Source organism: Morone saxatilis, unplaced genomic scaffold, assembly GCF_004916995.1.
Source record: "Morone saxatilis isolate NCDOM2014 unplaced genomic scaffold, NCSU_SB_2.0 Contig16, whole genome shotgun sequence".
NCBI classification, from domain to species: domain Eukaryota; kingdom Metazoa; phylum Chordata; class Actinopteri; family Moronidae; genus Morone; species Morone saxatilis.
The window spans coordinates 22,738,429-22,763,939 of NW_023339718.1; the positions used below are offsets into that span (position 1 = coordinate 22,738,429).

General features: G+C 41.0%; 1 protein-coding gene across 11 annotated transcripts in view; it reads left to right on the forward strand.

Moving 5' to 3' along the window:
* The window catches only part of arvcfb (ARVCF delta catenin family member b), a 198,551-nt gene that overhangs the window by 144,655 nt on the left and 28,385 nt on the right, over positions 1–25,511 (forward strand). For 8 of the 11 annotated variants that reach the window (XM_035658049.1, XM_035658045.1, XM_035658051.1 and 5 more), the window contains 5 exons: positions 3,821–4,004; positions 10,476–10,593; positions 10,759–10,930; positions 12,974–12,991; positions 15,071–15,142. In XM_035658049.1, the coding sequence (XP_035513942.1) occupies positions 3,821–4,004; positions 10,476–10,593; positions 10,759–10,930; positions 12,974–12,991; positions 15,071–15,142 (564 nt within the window). The remainder of the gene's footprint in view (positions 1–3,820; positions 4,005–10,475; positions 10,594–10,758; positions 10,931–12,973; positions 12,992–15,070; positions 15,143–25,511) is intronic. The other 3 variants (XM_035658046.1, XM_035658050.1, XM_035658055.1) reach the window with 1 other exon arrangement.

The window sequence follows — 25,511 nt, forward strand, 5'->3', positions numbered from 1 at the left end:
TCCACGGGCCTGAGCAGTGTTTCAGCTGGAATACTGGAGGTGATGGTGGACAGCCGGAGGGGGGCGCATAGAAAGTTTGCATGGAGAGAACTTTTGCATCAAGGTGCAGGTGCCTCTCTTTATTTTAAAGTACTGAGGTGTATGTGAACTCTTATTTTCTTTGTTTATGTGCTGGCCAAGACAAGTCAGAGATAGATGCTGGTATAGTTTACATTTTATATACAGAAATACATTTCCAACCATGTTGGATGCGGGCTGTTGAACCTGTTTTATGATGATGTGGAAACAATAACGCTCAATGTGCACAGTGTAAATTAGAGGCATCAAGCACCATTAATCTCATAGCAGGGTGTACACAAAAGGTTTTTACATCAGGCTTGAATGTTAAACTTGATATCATACAAATTTAAAAGGACGATTTCTTTTGTGGATTATTAATGTACTGTTTGCTTCTTCCTCCTAGGCAGAAAATGTATGGCACATTGCAGAGCGTACTTAATATTTCCCACACACTTCAGTCAGAAGTTTTCTTTATTCACCACTTGTCCTCCTTTAGCTCACATTGCTCCTCATATATTGTCTGCATGCTGGATATTGCTTGTCACAAGTAAAACTGATGCTAATGACACAACAGTGGAGGTAATCAAGCTGTCAGCCTGGCAGGCAGGCATGGATGAATGTTAGCTAGTCGTCAAAATACCGACATACACGCACCACAGGAGCACATTTGTTGTTAATGTGGTTCATGCCTGGATGCTGATACTGCTTCGCATCCTCTCATGCATGTGGTTGAAATAAATGACAAAATTGACCCTGTAGAAAGAGAGTGGTGGAAATATGCACCAGAGAGGGAGTGGATGTTCATCGAAAACAATACTTTGTGAGTGCTAAAAGTCAACTAAGAGCAATCACCACATGTAAAATATGTAAAATACCAAACAACAGAATAAAAAAGCAAAACTAACTACTTAGCATGGGCTCTCTCGCCCCTGCATACATGCAGATATGTTTAAACACGTACTAATTCTGTGCTACAATTTCACAAAAAAGTTTAAAGATGTCTTTGACTGCTACCAGAAATGCTTATGAATTAGTCAGGCACCATTGACTGAACCATTGTCAGAGCACATTGTGAAGTGTTTTATAATAGTGTAGAAGTACATATTAACACATTAAGAATTGAAGCTCTTATGGTGTGGATGTGGGTGCTTCTATTCAGTAGGAACAGATGTCTCAGGGGTCTACTTTATTATTTTCAACCAAAAACACAAAAATGTGCAATAAGTGGAGGCAGAATAAACTATAGCCTGAAGTACAGTGAAATGTGAACAATGCTGACCAACCACTGACCCAAGATCTATACACAGAAACAGACACACACCTGGGTTGAACCATGGGTAGATCCGGGTGGATAACGATATGGAATAAAGGCAGAAAACAAGCAAGTAAACAATACTGGTGAAATTTCTTTAATCAGCACTTCAATTATGCTGATGGTGAACATCCATATGTCTAAATAACGTCTCAGCTTGTTTTTGTCTGAGTTAAACATACCGTGAAAGTGCTTGAAAAAAAAAATCGATTTTGAATTTGTATAGCTATGACAGTATTACAGTAAACACGTGAAGCACAAAATTAAACCAGGCTTCATTCAACAATGTAATTACCTGAACAATGGTTGTTTAGTGCTTTGGGGACATTTTGCCCTGAAATGAGTCTGCCAGGCAGTGTTTACGCTGAGGACAAAATCTGTTCCCAACAGGCTCTATGAATCAAGTGGATAGTTTGAGTTAGGGTGTGATGTTATTGATGGTTCATACAAGACCTGCTTCTATAGGAATCTATAAGGAATCAGATCATCCACACTGACCAAAATGTTAAATCTTCTCACTGCACGAAACACTATAAAAGTCCCATAAACATGATCTGTTAAGCACACAGGATTACATAAAGTTGGCTTGAGGATTTAGTGTGTGTTCAATATCCTGCATCACACTTGGGATTTGTGTGTGAAAGTGGCCTAGAGCGGAGCCACACCTCAGCTTACACATCTAACAGCTTCCCAGTAAGATACTGGTAGCCTGGTAGTCTCTGACGCACAGGAAGCCAGTCTAGTCACCAAGTTTAACCACAGAGGGAATGGAGGCACAGTGTTTCCTCTTGGTTAGATAATGCAGTTAATGCAGGGATTTGACAGAGAGGGGCTGAAGTGACAGAGGTCATGAACCGCATTCCAACTTAAAATATCACAAGAACACAGTATGTGAATTAGTCTAATGAGTATTTTATTTTCCTTTTTGTTTCAATGTATTGGCGAAGGAAACCAGTTTTCTCCAGGCACAACCACACCAGAAGGACTGGATTTATTTTTAGCCCGGGCCTGTCTGCCGAGACTTTCTTTTCCCGTGTGTGCGGAGAACATGATTTAACAGAGGAAATATTGACCATCTGGAAAATGTACAGAAACCATTTTAAAGAACGGGGCGAGGAAGTGTGACAGTTTCACTGCTCCGCTAATGGTCTGTTTTTGTGGGGCAAGAGGGAATCACATATACAATCCAATACACATATTTTTAGATTCAGTAGGACTTGCACTTTGTGAGGATAAACGAATAAACGTCCATCAATTGACTTTGAAATCACAGGAGAAAAGACGCCCCTTAGAACTCCAGAACTTGGGGCGCCTGGATAGCTCACCTGGTAGAACTGTCCTTGCTATAGTGAGAGCTCTTTGCACATCAATAGCACATCGCAAACATAGAACTAATTTGGCATACTTTTACCAGTAGTGTAGATTTTCACCCCTACTTTGAACAAATCACTTGTTGTAAGTCGCTTCAGATAAGAATGTCTGCTAAATGCCTGAATTTGAAAGGAGAAAAGAAAGAGGGTGATACGTGGTAGGAGACAGAGAGTCCTGGGGGACAGGTTAATAAATATACTTTTTTTTTTTGGTGTACATTTTTTCTCTCCTAAAAACCAGAGTCTGCCTTGCCCCAGTGCTTCCATGTGTCTGAGTGAAAACCCATCTGATGCTTTAACACAGCATTTTATTTTTGTGGGGCTGGCTGCCTGGCTACACTGCCAAAAATGCCCTCCTCTCTGCTTTGTCTGGCTGCTCTCTTATGTGAACCCTCATGATGCACATGCCCAGCTCAATTCAGTTTACAGCTTTTGCAGATGTATAACATAGGCTGCCTGTTACAGAGAGGTGCAAGGTAAATAGAAAATGCTCTTTCTCCTGCTTGGATTGTTTGGATGAGAAAAAAACAGGAGGTGATGGATCTGTGTGCTGTCTGCTAAAGTACTTAATTTACATTGATCCTGTACATACACAGTATCTACAGAATATGGATGCATTAAAGTCCAGTTGCTATATTATGCCATTAATGATACTGCACTAGCTGAGAAATGACATAAAGTATCATAAGGTTACTGTAACCTCATTATTCCTATAGCAATGTTATGCAAGTACTATAGACAGTTTTATAAACTCAGTATTGATTGCATCATAGTGGTAGTCAGCAAAGCCCTCATGGGAGAATCATGATGCTATTGCTGTGATTATTTTATACTGTGCAATATGGCCAGATGATATCATGGTTGGCTAATGAACAACCAATTTTGTTGTATTATTTTTTTTCAGATGTGGTTTACTGCCAGTCACAATGTGGTATTGATTGCAATCTTAAAGTCTGCACTGCAGGATGTTTGGCTGCTATACTATCGTTATATTGCATCACCTTCACTCACTTTCACCCTCCCCTTAATATGTCTTTTAATTTATTTCTTATTCTCCTCCCTCTCCTGCTCTCTACAGGAACCCTGTGGAATCTGTCGTCCTATGAACCCCTGAAGATGGTGATCATCAACCACGGCCTGCAGACCCTGACCAACGAGGTCATCATCCCTCACTCAGGGTGGGAGCACGAGCCGAACGAGGACTCGAAGCCCCGCGACGCCGAGTGGACCACCGTCTTCAAGAACACCTCCGGCTGCCTCAGGTAGGGTTAGCCCAAAAGTTGGAACATGAATCGAGCTGATGTTGATTCATTAAACATGGTTTCTGAATTTAGATATGGATCTTTGAGAGATGTACTACAGGTGGGGGAAGTTGAGGAATACAAATACATAATTTTTCAAGGATTTGATTTCACAAAATTTCTCTGTCCCATGAACTAAATGGTTGCTTTAGTGTCTTTTCCACAGAATTATAACAGGAAATTAAAATAGGCATTTTTCACTATTGTCTGATATTTTACAGCAGACTCTGTTGAAGAAAATAATCTGCAGATTGAGAGATAATAAAATTAATCGCTGGCTGCAGCCCTGCACTGAATGTCCCCTGATTAGCAAAGCAAGCTAATCAATTTAAACAAAAAGTTCAACACATACTTCCAAATATTGGATACGGAAGGTTAGTAACACAAATTATTGGCTTGCTTTTATTAAGTGGATGAAATACTGAAAGCTAAGTGAGGAAGGACACAACCAGACATTCCGCAAAACTGTGGGGACTGATGGCAGATTTATTCAGGTTAAAGTCAGTTCGGAGGACATATTTTAGAGATCATCCTGGATTTTATAGAGGGGACACTTAACACGCCCAGGGCCTTGAAAGTTTGTTTTTACTAAGATACCAGTTGTAGCGGGAGACAGGTGTGAGGTATATGAGACTACATATGTTCTCATGTTGACCCAGGGTCAGATTCAAGTTCTTTGGGTACTAAGAGAATTTATGATATGGCAAATGCTGTGTTCTTCTGTCCCGGCCCGTGTTTATGTGTATGTGAAGTATGTTGGAAGTCTGTCTGCAGGAGGATTGATGGGAGACTTTGATCAGTGGCTTTAGGAAAACATTACACTATTTATTGTTAGTACTACTAGCACATACACAGACACAGACACATGGAGCACTGTGTTAAGACGTCCATCTACTGTAGTTTGTAAATGTCTCTTGTCATTCTAATATGAACTGGGTAACTTTGTTGAGCAGCATTATGTGCAAACTAAGCATGTTACAATTAAATAATCTCCAGATGTAATTAGTCTTTGTTAAGACTGAGGAAAGATAAATTGAGCCCCCAGTGCAAATCAGGGCTTCTTTTTGTTGGTAATAAAAACATCATGCAAACATTTGTATTAATCGCTATGGAAAAACATGACCTCTTATACGAGTACGTCATTTAACTTTATATATGGGAATGAGTCCCACTCTGCTGTGACTGTTTTCAGTGATGGCAACCGAAACCTTGAGTTGTACTTAGGTCAGTCATTCAAAATGGTGTTAACTTCTCCATTTCCACATCGACATACCTCACTGTTAAAGTGGTGTGACTCACAAGGGCATTCTGCTGACCCTTTCTGGTACATTTGTTTTAAGAACTGAAGGTCTGCTTTAGTCTTAGGGGGCTCTAGCCTGAGATAATAGCATGAGTGTACCCTTACTTTAACCCCTGACATACACATACTGTGGAAGAAGACATAACAACTGGTAAGGCCTCGATGAACTTTGCAAACCACTCACATTGCTCTCTCTAGATAAAGCTACAGGATTATTGTTTGGCTTGAACCTCTTACTGGACTACATTACTTTTTCTTCTGATGCATTCACCTTACAGTATGATTTCACTGTGGGTGCTCACAGTTGAGCTTGAGAATCAGCACTTATCTTAATGCTGATTTTTTTGTTTTAAAACAGTCAAATAACATCATCTCATTGACAAATATTTATTTCAGTTGTCATGCAGAAGGATACAAAAGCATAAAAGAGTAATGTGATTAATACCTGCTACCTACCTGTTTGCCGAGGCTAATGTTAATGAAATGGTTCTTTTATACTTGTCTGGTTGTCTCACAGCATTGGTTCGTATTGTGTGATGGGCTTTATGGATATAGTAATGAGCAGTCAAAGGGCATTATAGCCTCTTCAAGTTGCTGCAGCTTGGGTTTTAGGAAATTGTAATGGGTACTTTTCAGTGTTTTCTGACATTTTATTGAGTTGCTTTATCCAGAAAACAATTGGCAGTTCATTCATTCATTCAATCAGTTACCTTAAAGCTTTCCTTTTTAAAAATGATGCACTCTGCACATTTTTTGAAAACAAGCATCAGCTGAATACCTAATCGTCAAATTGAATGCAATTTATGTGTCAGGGAAAAATCAAGTGCGCCTCAAAAACTGTAAACATCAGTCAAACATCCTCTCTGCCTTGCTTTTAAATCCTTTCATCAACCAAGGATGGCAATTTGAGTCTTGAATTCCTGTTATTAACTTCCAAGTAGTTTCCCCTCTCCAAGTATCTCCTCTCTTCTACCTTCCCTCCTGAATCTGTCATTTTGGCTTCAACTCAGAATGACAGACTGTAGTAAATTGTGAAAGACAGAGAGTGTGTATGTGGTTTATCACGCCCGGCTGTGCTGTCTCCTCTCGGCCAAGCCCGTCTAGACTGTAATGCCGGGCAGAACGTCTCCTGGAGTAGATGCCGCGGCATGCTGGTTGACATCCAGGACAATATAACATCCAAATCCAGCTCAGACAGAAAGTACCAGAATGTATTTCACACATTAGTGCTTTGCATTAGATAGTTTCCAGCTAGTTTTCTCGGGCTGTAGGAAGTGTGGAAACTTACTCATGATTTTAGAACATTTTCTGCTGAGTTGAAGAGCAGCATTAACGAACCAAGAGGGAATAAATGAAAGCACTCTGATATAGCTGAGGAAAGTCATACAGAAGTCATGGAATTTTACATCAGGGCCACAGTGGGAACCCTGCTCTCGCTGCCTCTCATTGTGTTTTGCATGATTTCTTTCATTATCTGTCGCACTCTCTTTATTTTTGTGTCCGTGTATAGTGTGTTTGTGTTTTTCACCGTCTTCCCAAACATTATATCCAAACCTCGTCATCCCAGATGCCACGTATCTCATAGATCACAATATCTCCCAGTCGCTCTCGCTCTCACTCCCTCGACCCTTGATGCAGGCACTGCTGACGAGAATGGGTCTCCATGGTAACTGTGACCAAGCCCACAGTTGCCTAGACGCAGGGTTTGTGCGCTGGGGAGAAGTGCTGATGCCAGGGAGAATCTGTTTACTCACACCAACAGAGACACAGCTTATACCTCAATAAAGACGAGGATAGTTTTATTATAATGGCCTCCTCTGTCGATAGGGCCAGCTTATTTACAGTGTTGTACACTGTGTATGTGTATATGTGTGTTGTCTTTGGTGGTTTGTTGAGGATGTATACTAGGGCTGGGCATCAAGAGCTGGTTCTGAATTAGAACTGGTCCCAGTACAAGAATGAGAATATAAGTGCTTTTCAGTTCTACAATAAGTTGTCGGCACCAGTGCTTACACATGTCAGACTGGAGGTAGAGTTTGGTAGTGTGGCTGATTTGAACAAAAGACAGGAATGATTTAGGGACATTGAATCACTGTGCAAAATAAAAATGCTGTCAAACACTGCAAAGCATTTTCTTCAGCTGGGTTTAAGAATGCAGGTTTTTCATGTCCCCAGTAATGGTTATAACACCCCAGACTCACATATGTGTGACGCATGTTAGGACGTCCAAGTGTCCAACCATAAACACTCCACTTATTCATTATTGCAACAAGTATGTATGAGATTAAAGCAGCTGTACAGGTTCTCAATTTCATTTATACAAATTTCAACCCAGCATATTTCTTTCATCAACATCACAATCTGTCCAAAAATGACAGTGACTCAGTAATACTACTAATACTGATTACTTGTTATAGGGCAAATTCGGACATTAGCTAAAACCTGCTGATATTAAAGATGAATTTAACATATTGTAGTTTATTTTCTTACTCAGATAATATAATAAGAATGTAAACAAGGATTAAATAAGAGAATCCATAAGCTGAAGCAGAAATCCAATCAGAATTGATAAAACCTTAAGGATACCCAACCCCAGGGTACACATATGGTCTTGCAGTGTTGCCATTGACCTTGCAGGGCGATCACAGAGGTCAGCCACGTCTTCATCCATCTCCATCAGTCTCCATCAGTCCTGCTCCAGTCTATTCGTCCCAGCTGCTCTATTGTCCTCTGATGGCCATATGACTCTGAGTGACCTTCACACCCACACTTCATCTGATAAAGCAGACACACTAAAGACACATCAAGAGCACAGTGAAAGGCTGTCAGTGCCCTCAATGCACACCTACTTATTCTTTTAGCATCTAATAATAAAACATTCCTCACAGCAGTCACTAGTCCAGACATAATGAGACTAGAAAAAGGCATAATACAGGCAGAATGACAAGAGAACAGCACATTGAAAGCCAACAATTTTGCAGAGATAGGTATTTACAGAGGAGTAATTAAAGACCTTGTGCTTTTCAATAAAACTTTATTTCTTCAATTTCTGCACTTGCCACAGAAAAGAGAATATCCTTGTTTCTTTTAGAACTGCTGTATATTTAGGTATTTTGTAAATGTATTCTTTGACCATCAGAATGTGAGAGGAAACATAATCTAATGATGTCATGGGAAGGCAAACTATCTACTGTTTAAGGAGAAAAGAAAAAGGTTTTCCCTCAACTAGGCATTTCTAAAATGGCTATAGAAATGTTGGGGCCATTGGATGATATCAGTATTGCTAGTATTAGTCTGAATAAGCACATTAGATAAATGACACAAATTTCTTCTGCATGTTTCAAACACATGCATATCCTACATACTACCTCATCTAAACTACTGTGAATTTGTGGATTATGAGATTTAGCCAGTGGTTGCCAGGGAGGGCCAAGGGTGCTGCAAAATGAGCTCATTTTCATTTTTTCCAGTACATTTTTAAAATATGTTTTTTTTTTTTTTATTGCCTTTAATCGATATCGACAGCTGGGGATTGACAGGAAAGGGGGGAGAGAGAAGGAGAATGACATGCAGCAAAGGGCCACAGGTCAGAGTCGAACCGATGGCCCTTCGAGCAAGGATTCGAAGGGCCATCGGTGCGCCTTGATACATGGGGAGCTGTCCGGGTGCCCCTACAATACATTTTTAGTAACCTTTAACTACATAACATTTTATATCTGATTGCGTTAGAAGGTTACTTACATGGAGAGAAAGTGCAGTAACACAGTAACAGACGGTAAACTCCCAGATAATCAATAGTCACAAGTACCTATAGAACTGTCCAGTGACAGCAGCACCTTTCCGCTCTGTCTCCTCTGACAGATGTACCGTCCATAAACCTTCCACCAAGACAACTGCTCCCTGAAAGACTCCTGAAAATGGAACAGCTGACAATAAAACTCTTCTGTCTGTCTGACGGGCGCTCCTCTGGATCTGTTTACAGGGGAGGTGGTGACCGTTTTTCTGACAGCTGAAGACGGATAGGTTTGGTTTATGAGCGGGTCCAGATGGCCGTTGCTGTCTGTCTGGTCCCTACCAAAGTTTAGTTTTGATTAGCACAAACTGCAAGATGGTTCTGTGGGTCTCCACTCCATATAGAAATAGCAGATATACTCACACACTGGCCAAGAAGATGATCAGGTGTAAGGCAGGCGATGTGGTTGTGTGTATGTGTGTGTGTGTATGGAGATCTACTCATTGTGTACGTCAGTAGTTGGGAGTATACGTCCATTTTGAATCGTAAATTAATATTAAGTGAAGAAGGACTATTCAAATACGGCACACTATGACTTTGCAGTTCTGTCCTTTTTTGTTAAAGCAAATCATCCACATGTGTAGCAGTGTTGGATGGGATATGTGTTTCAGTCCACACAGCACAGTAAAGCACTGCAGCTCTGCTTACCTCCGCACGGCTGCCACTCTTCCACAGGACTAACTGGGGGTCGGCTAATGGGATTATGTTGGTTGGAAGCCCTCATAAATGAAGTCCCTGGTGAAGAGCGGGGAGCCCCAGCTATCCCTTAACCCTCTTTAAAGCCTCGCCTTTCACAGTCAGTCAGACAGCCGCACTAAGACTGCACCAGCTCTGCTGCTGTGCTTATGGGAGCTGTGCTCAGGGCGCTGGCTGACGTAACTTGGATGGCATTTCCCTTTGTAGCAAAAATGAAATTTATATTCATCATTTTCTTAAGATTATTCCCAAAGCAGTGTGGCTTTATTATATTGTACTCTTAAGGCAGACAGGGAGGATAAAGGCCATGGGTCACATGCAAACCAGAAAATGACATAGGTGGGTTTTTGGTTTGCTGATATTGAGCTTTTTCACTGCCATACATCTGTCAGTTATTGTCATGTAAACTTCTTCCTTTGGGGACCTGAGATGATACTATGTTGAATACTGATACTGAAAGAAACCAAACTCCAATATTGTATTGCACAAGTTTTTAATGTTTTGTTTGCTTTTATATCGTAGAGCTGTATTACAAATCCTATTTCCGCAGGTTTGGCAAGTTTGGAGCACGTGTATGTGCTGCCACCAGTGTATTTATCACAGGTTGATGCCTCTCTTATGCCTACTGACTTTTTTCCTACAGAAATGTGAGCTCAGACGGTGCCGAGGCTCGGCGCAGACTGAGGGAATGCGAGGGATTGGTGGACGCCTTGCTGCACGCTCTCCAATCAGCTGTAGGGAAGAAAGACATGGACAACAAGGTAGGACAACGCTTGACTCGCCTACTAAAACACACATTAGTTATTTCAGATGGTACAACATATGGCCTCTGTCCTCAGCTCTTTGTTTAATAGTTACTGAGATCATGTTGAAGTACCACACAGACACACTTGTAGATGATAACTTCTCTGTCTCTTTTCTCCTAGTCTGTGGAGAACTGTGTCTGTATTATGAGGAACCTGTCCTACCACGTCCACAAAGAGGTGCCGGGGGCCGAAAAGTTCCAGGACCCGTCAGCGCTACAGGCCCCTGGCTCAGCAGGACCACAGAGGAAGAAGAAGGATGATGCTGGCTGCTTTGGAGGCAAGAAGGCCAAAGGTGAGAAGGAGGAAAGAGTGAGATAGATAAAATAATAATCACCAATAATAACCAATAATCAGAATGGTACATTTGAGGTATTCCAAAATTAGATTTCTGCCTCTTCAGTAAAACATCTACTACTGCAAAATGAATAAGAGTAGAAAATGTAAATGAGTTATTGTAATTTTTATTGCATAACAGGAAATGTTTTATATGTCTCTTAACTCAGCGGTAGGAGCTGCATGTAGTGTTTTCATAGTCCTTATTATTGTTTTGACCTTTTGCCTTTTAATTTTTTTTTCATTAAATCTGTAGGATGAAAAAATAATTGACAGAACAGAGCAGTTGTTCAAACAGCTGGATTGCTGAGATACCATTCTTTTTATATTTGTTCTTCTGTTCTTTGTTGTATTTCAGTTAATTGTTGCTTTTATATGAGCGCTGGGCTAATACAAATCCTCTTTGACCTCTCTGTCACATCTAATGCGCATATAGACTATATATTTTCTCAAATGCAATTCTCTTTTCTTGACATTCTCGTAAAAATAGCATTTAAATTTGACAGACATTAGTTTATCTGTTTGCTCGTTTGGTGATTGAGCCAGAAAACACATTTTTATATTGTACATTCAACCTTACTGTCCTTATGGTTTGTATGTAGGATTTAAAATATTTTAAAAAAATGCAGCGAGTAAACACATTACATTCAGGGACACTTAAACCAAATCAGGTAAACAGCAAATCTGCAGCATCAGTTTCAATTTAGTACTGTCACAGTAACCTCACGTCAATGCAAGACTATGATGAGACATTTATGTTCAACCACTTCTGTAATGGACATCTAATATGGCACCGTCTGCCACATCAGGAGCTTCTTGACGTTATTGGCTGTCCTAACAGATGCGCCATGTACGCATGTGTTGTTAGCGGCGTCTTAATCAGCATTCTCCCAGGCTGTTAGCTAAACGACACTGTTATCTCCCTGCTGTACAACAATAACGGCTGCCATTAATCAGTCAGCCAATGAGGCGTGACTATGAGCCAGTAACCCTCGACCTCTAACGACTCTTTGGAGAATCCTTTTGGTTCAGGGGTCAGGACAACACAGTAGCTTACAAGTATACAGATTTATAAAGACACCAATTAACCACATGAACACTTTCACACACACATTGAATAATGAGGTGTGTTTAGCTGCGGCAGACCCTGAAGGGGTTCTTTGACAAAACGGGGCTCAGGTACTGAAACATTAAATGCACTATAAAGGAGCATGGAGGCTGGTAGTTAAGCAGCACCGTTGGCAATATGCTTAGTAATTTGTTACCTTAAGTAGGCTAAGTTTGGCCTCCTCTTCAGTTTAATGTCACATTCAGTATGAAATATACCATTGTGATCAACACACACTTAGCAGCTCAAGCTTTGTTTTAGCTAATAAACAGTCTGACTCTTGGCTGTTATTTCCATCTCTTAGAGCACATTTCTGTTCTTCCTACGCAGTGATTTTAATGAAGCACTTATACAAACACTGGCAGTTTGGGCAGTTTTTATGTATATGTTTCACTGTGACTCTTTATTCTGCCCTCCTAACTGACAGTGGAAGCATATTCCTTTCTTTCTCAGTCTTTTTCAGTCTTGCCTTTCTTTCTCGCTTGCTAGCTTATCTTTGCTTCACTCTTTTCTGGCTATTTGACTGTTTCTTTCTGCCTTTCCCTTTCTCTCTAAAAAGCCATCCCACTGATGCCGACTCTTTGAACATGCTTCCCAGAGAACACCTATGGACTGCTAATGGCTCCACATCTTGCCTCTTTTCAATCTTAAAAGTCCTCTTTCTCCTTTCTCCCTTTGCTTTCTCCTTCTTTCTCTATTTTGGCCTTTTTTCTCCATCCCCTTCACTCTTTCACCTTCCCTGTCCAGTAAAAGATGACTTGTTTTTGTGAGAAACTGTTCACATCTATTGCACAGCTTCTTGACACGCGCACACGTCTTTTTCACCATGCCTCTTCTCTCTTCTCCCTGCTTTGTGTTTTTTGGCAATGCTGCTGCTTCCTTGGCTAACTATAGAGGAATGGTTTAATCAAGGTGAGTGTCCCCCCTTCAACCCTTCTCACTTCAGATCTCCCCCTCCTCTCCATCCTCCCCCTCTCCTCCTCTTCATACTCCTTCCCTTCGGCTGTAGAATGTAGTTAGAAGTAGTTTTGGGTGTCCTCCAAAAACCTGAGTAAGTTCCAAGGACTTCAGAAAATTGGGGTGTTTCAGTCATTCCACATGCATTCCTTCCCCATACCAACCTACCTACTGAATATTGTAGACTCCACCCGTCCCAATCTTCACATTTTGTTAGAATTAGTTGTTGCTTGGTCCTCTAAGATAGGCAAAGGTAAATGCAGCACTTGGTGAAAAAGGTAAGTCCATCAGTGTCTGTCAGGATGTTAAGTAGAGCTTGACTAATATAATGAGTCAAAGAAAATCAAAACCTAAAATCTATCACCAAAACGTGTTTTTGTGTCAATCTATGATGAGGTGTACTGCCCTTTAGACTCCAGATAAAACTAATTCCCACAGCTAAGAAAAACTGCTTACCCTCTGTGTTGAGTTTAAACATAAATGTCAAGCTCTGCTGCAGACCCTGTAACTGTGTGTTTGTTTCTGTGTGTGTATACAGGCTTTGAATCATATAGATAATTGATACTGAAAGTGATTTGTATCGAGGCCGCCAATATCCAAGATTATGTGCCACGATTTGCTTCCCAGCTAAAATGTAGAGCTTGTCATTATTATAACCAAGAAAAAGTTCTTCATAGTTGGATAAGCCCTAAAGGAATAGTTTGACATTTTGGGAAATACTCCTATTTACTTTCTTACAGAGAGTTAGACCACTGTCATGTCAGCGTATTAACTATGAAGCTAGATCCTTAGCGTAGCTTTTATGAAGATTGAAATTGGTGGAAACAGCTAGCCTGGCTCTTTCCAGATAAAAAAAAACAAACGCGTGAATTAGTCAGGTAAAACCTGTTATTGGTCAGGTGCTGGATATTTGATATGGATATCTGCAGATTTTGTTACCACAATACAAAGCAATGCTTGCTGTATCACCTTCTGTCTGTAGCTTTATATTTAGCGTACAGCAACACGAGACTGACTGTCATCATCTGACTCTTGGCAAGAAAGCCAGTAAGTGTATTTCCCATAATGTCGGCCCATTACTTTGAGGTGCTTTCAGACAGCATGGGTGGCAGGGTGCAATTCCACCGCCATGGTTACTAGCTAACTTCAATCGCTGTTACATTTGAAAAAAATCAAGGTGCTGTTAAAAGCTTGCTGATGCACATAATAATTTATAATAATAACTAATCATGCAAAATTAGGTTCCCATAATTAGCATGATGTTGATCATTTATATATGAATTCATATATATTATATTAGAGAAGGGCAGCACTAACTAGATGATATCTTGTTTCCCGATATCATCTAACCTTGATTCAGGCAACTTAAATGTATGAGCTTGTTTCCTGAGGGGACAGGAATAAAAATTTAAATTCAGAGGAATCAGCTTTTTTGTCTCTGTATCTTTGTACTGTCTCATGGGCATGTCCATGTGCATGTGCGATGACCATTAGCTGGCTGAGCTACAATCACCCACACTCCTCCCACTGCATCTCCGCTCCTCCACTGCATTATTCAAGGGGTTTGTCTTCTCAGGAAGTATTGCTGTTACAGTGGGAGAGTGTTTGTATGTAAGTGTGGAAAGAAGGTGTATGCTGTCACATGTGTGGTCTTGCATTCATACAGTTTCTGGTATATATCCCGATTCATCTTTGTGAACACACTAGTGGTCTATAGCAGACAGTGTGGAATGTATGTGTGTTGAACACCTCATGCCTATAGCTCTCTGTACTGTGTATACATGCAAACATTCATACATTTTCGTGGGTGTGTACACCTGGATTAGACCGATATGTCAGTTCAGAGACGAAGAGGCTGTTTTACCATGAAAATATTGCAGCTATGATGAAAAGTTTAAAGATGCTAAATATAAGCTACTTGCAGCCTTGCTAATCCATACCGGTCTAACCCTGGTGTCAACAACATTGTATTTTATAATCTAGTTGTTTTAGGATGACACTGACATCGTCCTCCCTCCTCTCTCCTCTACCCAGGCAGAAAAAACGGTGAGAACGACAAAAACTACGACACATTGGATCTGCCCAAGCGCGCAGAGCCGTCAAAAGGTAGGCGTCGTCTGTCAAGCAAGATATCCCTCTGTTAACACTTTGACTCCTGAGCGAGAATATTCCAGAGGAAAGTGAGTTTGGGAATAACTCGCCTCATTTAGATGTCATGCTGCAGGAGAAGACAGAGAGGGAATGAATCAGATGTTGGACAGCTGGTGAAGACATGAGTGCGATATGTTTGGTTGGAGGGAGGTCAGGTGTGTTGGTCAACCAAAGTGTGGGAGGTCTTTGACGGAGGAAGAAAGTTTGATGGTTTTGTGGCTTCAGTGTGACTGTTGATTGTTGGCAGCTTGTGAGAACATCGCCTCTGTAAGCCGTCTTTTTGTTGATTCCTGCAACAATGTGCTGGCATGCGAAAGGCAATGAACTAGCAGCCTGTTATTGTATACTGAGCCATTGTACTGTACAATAATTCACTGGTTGACTACTGAGCCCAGGAACATGTAGTTGATTAATTAATTAGTCAGTGAAAAGAAATCATTGCGTAATTGTTCAAGAAGAAATGCCAATAATTTTCTAGTTCTGGATGTCAATTTAATATAGATCAATTTGAAGATTTGAGCTTCAGAAAATGTTTCACAGCTGTCTGACATTTTACAGATCAAATGATTAATCAAATAATTTATTGATCAAGAAAATGTTGGGTAAATATGATGCCAGAGGTAAATCTAGACTGTAAACAGTATGCACAGAGAATCTAATCTAATAGGAGTATTCCCACAATGTCAAGGTATCCTGTAATGAATCTAATCGTTAGTTGCAGCCCCAACTGAGATATTGATAAATGTCATGATATAATAAACTTTCCCGAAATGCAGAACATAAACTAACTAGATAAGGATGTCTATATTTGGATAATCAAGTGATTTAAATTCCTTCAAATCAAGGTACTTCATAACATTTCAAATTCCTACAAATCCAATACTGCTGTAAAGAAGGCTTGTTTATTATGGAATAGCTACCTTGGTATAAACAGGATAGAAAATCCAACATGGTTGCTGTCCATCTGTCTAGTGGTGTCTGATGACTTTCTGTCATCTCATATATCATCATATTGCCCAACTCTAAGTGAGCGTACAAGCCATAGTGCAGCATCTGCAGCATTGGACCGACCTTAACATTACTCTGTTGCTGAAATTGTATTTCAGCAACACACAAAGCTGGGTAAAAAGAGTTGTTTTGGCTGCTATTAAAAATGTTGACTGCACTGCTGTTGGGTCATAAAGTTCAAGGGAGTGTGCTTTTATTGATTATATTCAGAGAACAGTAACTGTCTCCTCTCCTCCCCCGGTTTGTGTACCCCATTGGTAGAGGAAACTTGGCAAACTCACCACATGGAGGTTTGAGGAGTTCAGCTCTGTCCCCAGACTCTGCAACTGGTTTTAGCAATCGTGTGTGACTAACTGTGTGTCTGTGCACTCATTCCCTCTTTGCTTTTTGGCACTGACAAGCAGTTGTAACAGTCATAAAAGCAAATTAGTATGCAGCACGCACATCAGTGCATCCGGACGCTAATAGAATGTGTATTTGCTTGTGTGCGAGTCTGTATAATACCTTCCTCTGTGGAAAGGTGCGTGTGTGGCTGTCCATCTGTCTAGTGGTGTCTGTGGAATTTGGCTGCACTTGTTACACAACCGTATGTGCTATTTACACATCAGCACCTTCATCAATGTCTAGTGGCAGGCACTCAAAGTCAATACCACTTCCTGTTTGACTGTTAATTAGCTACATTAACATGGCAAAGTGGGCTCTCATTAAACTAGATCACAATTAATTGCTGTGCTTTTCCAAGTTAAGCCGATTTTGCCTTTTTTTATCACTCCTAAAGTAAAGGGAAGCAGATGAGCTCCAAGGATGATAATTAATATTTTTCACTCATTGGGTTTTCATGGGTAAAAGCCAAGCTGGCATATTGCAACTGTGGATCTATAGTGGTTACAATTGTGGTGCGATTACGTTACACAATGCGCTAACAACACCCTTCGGAGTTTTGAATCCGGAGAAAGCAATTATGGTTATAGGCCTAAATGTCATGCACAATTGAAATGTGTGTGGGGCTTCACGTTGGAAAGAGCGCTCGGCATTTCCCGCTTGCAGACAGACAAATCATAGTTGACGTTTATTAGCTCAACACACAGGCGAATAACAACAGTGAGGTGCATGGATAATAAGCTTAATCACTCGAGCAAAACCCACATTGACTTTTACAGCACATTTATCACTTTTTCGTCTTCGGGAAACATCAGAGGTGAAAGAGCCGGTGACTGCAAGACCATTCAAGTCATATGGGTGCCTTGTTTGTTTGTCTATGAAAATGTATGTTTGTGTGGGTTCAGCCACTACCACATCCCCTGGTCATCTGTGGAGAGTTTACAGAGAGTGATAGAGAGAGCAGCTCTCATTCTGTGGCGATGGCTAAAGGAGATAGGGGAGATTACATGTGTATCCTGGTCCTGATCTGATGTCAGACAGAGAGAGGTCAACGCTGGGACTAGGCAGGACCTGGCATTGGGAAATGATTAATTTTTTTTGTGGATGTGTGTGTGTTAGATAGAGAACCAAGCTTGATGGATACTTTTTTGAAGGTTGAAGACAGTAGTCTTTTTTTAATTGGAGAGAGTTTTGAATATCTTTAAACTTTGTTAATATATTTTTATGCCGCGTGAGGATGAAGGGACAAGCTGTAAACACACATCATTGACAAATTATCACTTTATGAAGGTGTTATAGAGACCCATATACACCCAGTCATGTTTCTGTCCACCTGATGAATGTAAATCCAATATTTACTCTCTTTTTAATTGTCCAACACCTCCTGAGGGAAATATCTCTCTCTTTAGCAGCTAAATGTTTCTCCATGGCATGCCTGTCTACACCTGGCATTAAAATGCTTCTTGGGTGATCCGATCACAAGTATGTCTCCTCATGTGTTTCGAGCGACCACTTGTAATCAGATCTCACTTTCCCGCTCATCATTTCCATTTGCAAAGACCAAATGCGTTGTTGTTTTTAACCGACAGGAGGCAGAAATGCACTTCCTGTGCCTAGTCTGCTGAAGAAGATTGTAAGACTGTGTTCCATGGTAAAAAATTGGTGTTCCAGGCAATCCAAATCGCCCAAGATGTTTGATGCACTCGTGATATATCTGTATGGGTTTTTGAATATTTCAGATATCATGGACAAAGCCCATGCGCTGTTGTCCCCTGTGGCCTGACATCAATTGAGTAGGCGGTCCGTCAGTCTGGCGCAGATTATTAAAAGAATTTGGCCATATGAGTCCCAGACCACCATTGAATGTGGTCTGAATGATTGAATCTCAATGTGTATTGAATGCGTCTTAGCTACATTCACACCTGTACTTTGCTAGCTACTCGCTAACTTTGTCTGCCTGATGTTTGGTGCTAAGCAGATAGCGTACAGCTACCTGTGAGTGTGATTTGAGGCTGATTAGTTGAGTGCCGTAAAACCAAAACAATGTGCTATAGTTAAGGGATAATTCTCTGTGTGTTTATCACTACAAGTGACTCCTTTCACATTAAATGTAGTAATTTGATTCATTGCTATTTTTAAATCTTACCCTTTCTTATTCTAAAGAAGATTAAATTTAATCATGATGAACACTAAAACTTTCCTTTGAAATCCAGACCTATGATATTTTTTACAGACTTTTTTGGAGTTCCTCAAAGGCCCAGTGTGTAATAATACTCATAGATATGTTTTCATTAGTGGATAATCACCTGAAAATAAGAATGTTTTTGTTACCTTAAAATTCTTTTTATTTACAGATGCTGCTAAATCCTACACACTGGTCCTTTAAAGGAATAGAATGACATTTGTGAAAATACACTTTCTTGAGTTACATAAAAATATCAATATTACTCTCATGTCTGTACGGTAAATATGAACTCTGTAGATAATAGCTTTGCATAAAGACTGGAAGCAGATGGAAATAGCTAGCCCAGTTAGCTACAAAAACTTTTTCAGAGGCTTGTGCTGGACTATTTCTAATTCCCAGTGACCTGTTGGAGTCTTGTCCTCACTGTGAAGTTCCTAAACAAGTAGTGATCTAACTCTCTGCGAAAAAAATGAATAACTGCATTTCTCCAAGACCTTTTGCTTTAAGGCAGACTGAAGCGAGATGAATAAATAATGAATGTCCTCTGTCAAAAACAGTAGTGAAAATAGTTTTATATTGTAACACCACTGCAAAACGTCTAGACTGTGGTTCCCATCCCCTACCAAATACAACACTGGTCTTTTGTTACCATGACGATAACTGACTTCAGCACCATAGACTGTGGTTCGTGTGAGATCTCCTACCAACAGCCAGTGTTGTTTTCTTTTCACCATAACCGTCTTTTATCTTTCCCTAACCCTAACCAAGTAATTTTAGTTTCAGAAGGAACTGAAAAAACTAAACTAAAAGTAAGTTATAAAGAATTCTTGGTTTGACAGTCTGACACCCCAGATGCTACAAAAAGTCCCAAATCAGCATGACTGAAGGTTGAATGCTTACAAGCATTAACCCAGACACATGCGGATAGAGAAAACAAATGGATATTCATTATTAGCCAAACATCAATGCCTGCTCTTCTGCACTGATTAAAAACTCTGCTGACCTAAAAAATCAATGTGTTTTTTCATCTAATAAACTTGTGTTGCCAGTTTCTCAGTTGTTGTGATTTGTCATTCTAGTTGATTATGTGGACACTTTGTCCACCCTAATTGATTGAGTGAGTTATTTCGTCCGTGTAGTTGCTCCAAAAAGGGGACCTGTTGCAGGCACATACATCAGTAGAGAAGTTACTGGTAGCACATTATTCATGACGCCCAGAACAGAGGCAGAGAAAGAGAGAGGAGTGGCTGTAACAAAAGTAATTAAGAAGTGTGAAAAGACGCGTTTCATTAAAGAGCCGGTGAGTGCGGCAGCCCCTGAGATGATGAAACATGTTCCCAGCAGTTAATTGAAACCACTGTGTAAACCTTTAGATTGGAGAAAGGTCAGGTGAGGGGAGGAAGGAGGGGGGGGAGAGGAGAAGGCCTGATGTGTGATGACTGAGAGTGTGTGCAGATTTTGCTTCCTCTTCAGAGGTTCACAAAAAGCTTCAGGTAACTTTGAAAATGACAGATTTTCTGTGGAGGAGGTTGAGAGAATACAGACACAGTTGTTGGCTGTCCTGAGAGAAACATGGTGCCTCAAATTAATTAGCCTTTACTTTTCATGCAGCCTTCATCTCTTCCTCCCCCTCCCCTCTTCATCTGCTCTCTCTTCCGCTCGTCTCTCTTCACTGTATTGTCAGAGCAGTGTCACGATGCAGGAGAGCGAAAGAGCCTCACATCCTCTCTGAGCATGTGGGTGTATTTTCAATGAGCTCCAGCAAGCAAATCAAATGTGTACAAGTGCTCAGATCCCGGCAAATCTAAGAAAGAAATCGTTTGACCTTGACAGATAAGAAAGGTGGGCTTTGGCCTTTTTTCCGAGATGTACGTACATACAGCTCAGCTTGTAAAAGCTGTTTCAGACAGCTTAAGATGATGTTTTTGTCTGTAGCAAGGCATCTTACTGTAAACAGGACTTACATGCGTCTCCAACTATACGTGCACATATTATCAGTGAGGTCCGGTGCCATAACTCTCGAGATTCACTTGTATTTTTTCTTAACAAGACTAAAGCTTTGATCATACTTCAATACCAACATACTGCAATCAGGGGTATGTGTACGCAGACATGTGAGAGGAAAAGTCAGGGAATGGCCAAAGTCATTAGAATTCATCATCTGGGAACCATGAATGTATCAAATTGTGTAGTTAAGTCAAACACATTGAGCGTGAATGTTTCAAACTGCTCAGGTTTTAAAATTTAAAGGAAGTCTGTCAAATAGTTGTAAAATAATTCAGTCTGGACCAAATTGGAGGACCGGCTGACCAACACTGCTAGCATGTCTAATCCAAGTAAAAATCACATCTGAGTTGTTGGTATAAAGGTTCCTTTGTGGCCACATTCATTTCATATAGTGTATCAACCTACCCTTGATGCACCATGATAGTGATGTCAATCTAAAGTTTGCATGCACTGTCAACTTTACAAAATCCACATCAGTGAACTCTTGATTGCCTTTTACCTTTTACCTCTTGGCCAGCACGCTACACACTAGTATATTTTTTATATGAGGAAATAATTGGAAACTTTGTGGCTGAATGCAGTTTCCTCTGGCAGAGCTTATTCCCACTATGATGAATCTTTTTGTCAAACTGCTTGTAGTTCCTAGTGAGGCTGATTGATCACAACTGCATTATGTAGTGTTAATTAGTCATATCTGACAATAAGGGCAGTCTGACTAAGCAATAAAGGCCTTGTGTTTGAAAAGCCTTACTGCTTTCCATGAGCTTGCCCTCTTGCGCTCGCTCTTTCTCTTTCTAATTCTCATTTCTCTTCTTCTCTGCCACTTCAGTACTCTCTCCATCCCTGGGAGATTTATTGTGCTCCCCTCGCCTCACAAACACACACTAAGCAATTGAGAAAACAGCAGCGTTTACCAAAACGACAACTGGGTAACACGTCTCACTGCTTTGTCTTGCAAGCTGAGCATTTAATTTGTGGAGAGGTCTTAGCGTTGACAAACAACATAGTGCGAGCTGTTATGTATTGCGTTGTATAACCCTCTTTGATATCATCCCACTGGAGATCTCCATTTGTAGTATAATGAACACTGACTGTTTTGCTATCGGAGTCATCTCCGTCTCTGATGCATCTCAGCTCTTGAAGTCTGAGAAGTCAGAGGCTCAATTGAATTAAGGAAAACGGAGCTATGCTTTCATTGTCTGTGCCGTTGTCGCCACACACGGAGGAGATATATTTCACTTGATGGTTCCGTTGTATGAATCTGATTCTTCTAATCCTCTCTGCAATATCTCTGTGGCTTATAAGCTGTGGCAAGAAAAACAATCGTCTTGCCCAAAGGCATGATGAACGTCCTGCCGCAGTGAGCAAATATGTTCAAGAAGATCCATTTTTTAAGATAAAGCATCTATGCGTCATTAACTGCTGCCAAGTCTGTTTCAGAGTAGCACAATACCAATGGGAGGGAAAGTTTTGGTCTGCTCTGTATCTGCTTTACACCCCAAGTTAAAGCAAAGGATCATGAATAATTTACTCTCCATCCCGAATTCCAAGCAGCGGTCTTATGTATGCACTCTCCGTTTTCATGGCTGTGGAATTTAACACCCAGATAGTGAACGCTGACTGCTGGCCTTGCTGAATTCTTGCTAGCTTGCCTGTGGACCACTTCGGTGAATCACTCACCCTTTTGTTCAGAATAAATACACCACCCAGTTCCTCCAGTTGTGTCCCCCCTCACCTCCTCTTCCTCACTTCCTGCCGTCACATTTCACAGCAAAGTGCGATCCCAAATGACGATGACTACCCCATGAACGTCTGCACTGGGACGCACACAGATGGAATGTCACGTACACGGAGCATGCACACAAACATAAAGGATGCATACAAACATACAACACTTGCACGGACACATGCTCATGGACATTCACACATACTTTCTCACTCTCAGTTTCTCTGCTATCTTGACACATAGCGTCCACTCAACACAGGGTTGGATCCAGACTGTCTAGCACCTTATATCACTCTCCGTGTCTTTGTGGTCGCAGTCATTACATTTCTCTTGGCATTACACCTTCCTTATGCCAGATATACAGTGTGTTGCATCGCCTCGTTTTCTATACTGGATGCCATCACGTCCAGAGGGAAGTCTATCCTCCTCTAAGAAAAGGAGGCCAGTGTATCACGAGGTGTGAGGAGTGACTAATTATTTTTATATTTCAGTTCAATTTCTGCCATAACCTTCAAATCGAGAGGCAAAGCTAAATTGGATACAAACAAACAAAACCCAGACATATTGTATCTCAGGAGACCTCCTTGTTAAATTAAGGATAAATAAATATAAACAAAAACCTAGAACCAAAACATCAGACATAATCATGCTCCTCTGGAATTTCCACCCAAACTGTTTATATGTAATTATAGTTTCCTGTGCTGAACAACTTTGCACAGGAGTGTACAGCACAAGATAACTGATGCCTGTGAGTCAAGGCACAGATGTTATATTTAACACTTTCTTCATGCATCTTGGGCAGATTGGATATCAGCTCTGATATCAAAAAAGTCAAGTGGAAATGCAGCCAAGAAGCATTCGAAACAGATTGAAATTAACTTGCTGATATGCATTCTAGACAGCCGTTGAAACCATGTGAATTCATCCATCGTTCGTTGTGTAAGTAATCTTCACTTCGTCCAACTGTGAACTGTGAAAGTAGCTACCTGTTAGTTAAACAAAAATGAGACCTCTTTCTCCCTGTTACATTAAAGCGTCAGGAAGGAAGCGGCTCCAGCTATTTTGAAACTTGTGGTGGTGCAAAAGGCATTAAGTGTATGTGTAGCATTAAACTGATCCCTGATAAGTGCAGCAATTGAATGACGACAATTATCTATATGGGTTAGAGAGCAGCATTGAATTAGGGCTTTTCTATTAGCACTTGCTAACCATGGTCAAACCATGCCACACTGATTTGCTTTTCCATTACCAGTTTAAACACAGTTGTGCTACGGCACAAGATGCAAGCTTTTAACAACCATCCCAGCTGAGATTAAAACTGAATCCCACTCTGTCAGACCAGCTGTTGGGTGTGCCACTGAGCGTGTTCAGCTGGCCAGGGCTAGCCTGAAACTCCTAACATGCCAATCACTTTCCCTCCTTTGTTGTTGATAATAAAACTTAGCACAACACAGAAAAGGGGCTAATTATGTGAATAGCCAGCGGCTTGCAGCTGACATTTTAGCTACTGCAACTCCCCACCCCCCTAACTCCCCGCCGCTCTCTCATGAGCTGTTTCACACAGGCAGTGATGAAAAGGAGTGATAATAAGGCGAGGAGGAGTAAAAAAACAAATGAGGGGAGCGAGAGGTTTATTTAAGTGGGACCACCTTGTGTTTTGTTGGAAATACAAAGAGGTTTGCATAATAATGCTATTCCTAGGAGGTCTCGTGGAGAGTGGCTGCTCTACACATCATTAGTGGAATGAAGTCCTTGCAGATTACCATGTGTGTTTGTGTGTGCGTTGATGCATGGCAGCATTTATCCACCTGTGTTTGGCAAAGGATAGTGGGGCGCCTCTAATTCCCTGCACTTCCTCTGTGGCAGTGTATAAACTTAACAGCACCTCCACCCACTACGGTAGCAGTGATCAACAGTTTCTCAAGTTTTTTCAACTTTCCTTTAACCCAAAAAACTCAGGGCCCCCAATCAGTGTTCCACCTCCTACGAGGCTCTGTGGGATTCTAAAATGCTGGGAATCCACAGTAGCCAGCAACATCAGGCTCCTAAGATGATCAACCATGTCATTCGCCTCCCCCATCTCCTCAAACCTGAGCAGTTGGAGAAAAGTGATAATTATGAGACAAGAACGATTCCAGAGAAGTAGGAGGCAGTGCAGTGAGATTTACTTGCCAATTGGAGCCTTTGTTTGGCCCTGTTCGAGGCACAAGAGCGCTGCTTCCTGTTTCTGCGAGAGGCGCTTTAATCTAATTAAAAGCAGATTAATGGCGCACTGACTGGCATCGCTGGAGCTACAACAGAGGCTTAGTGAGGGGGAAAAAAACGCCCCCCTCCAGAATTTGCCACTGTCCTGGTACTGGTAAAAAGTACATGAAATATTGGTTGTAAACAGTCTAGACTGTTGTAAACAGGAGCGATTAAATGCACCCTAAGGACCGCTGTCCTTGTATACAATCGAAGGAGAGGGTCAGATGGAGCAGAGAGGAGTTCAGCAGTGGCAGGCGTCCAATCAAACTGTCCCTCCACTGAGATTTTACTCAGCATAAAATCTGTGAGCGTTACATTGTGTATCAGGGAAGCATGACAATTTAAGTTATATTTTAGGTATTTAACCGACGCTCATACCCTTTGCGACATACAGTTTATGCACTCCTTGCCAGCAAGCAGAAGAGTGGAAAGGCCAAGGTCCCAGTGCTTTAACAATATTCCAAAAATGATAAGATGAGTATAAGACGGGGGAAGTATAAACAGTCTTAAGGAGAAAGATGTAAGCTTCTATTTATGTAAGAGAGCGAGAGGAGTGAGTGGGAAGAGGGCGACATGAAACGCTTTTTTGTGGTGAGTTTTTCAGCATCCACAGCCAATCTGTTTGACTGGTCTATAATCACAAGTATTTTGGATTTTAATGTGCGTTTGATTTTACGATGGGTTCATTTAAGCCGGCGGGGGCAGATCATCTCATCCTCACTGTCTTTCATTTGACTCTCATAAGCACACAGACATACACACACGCACAC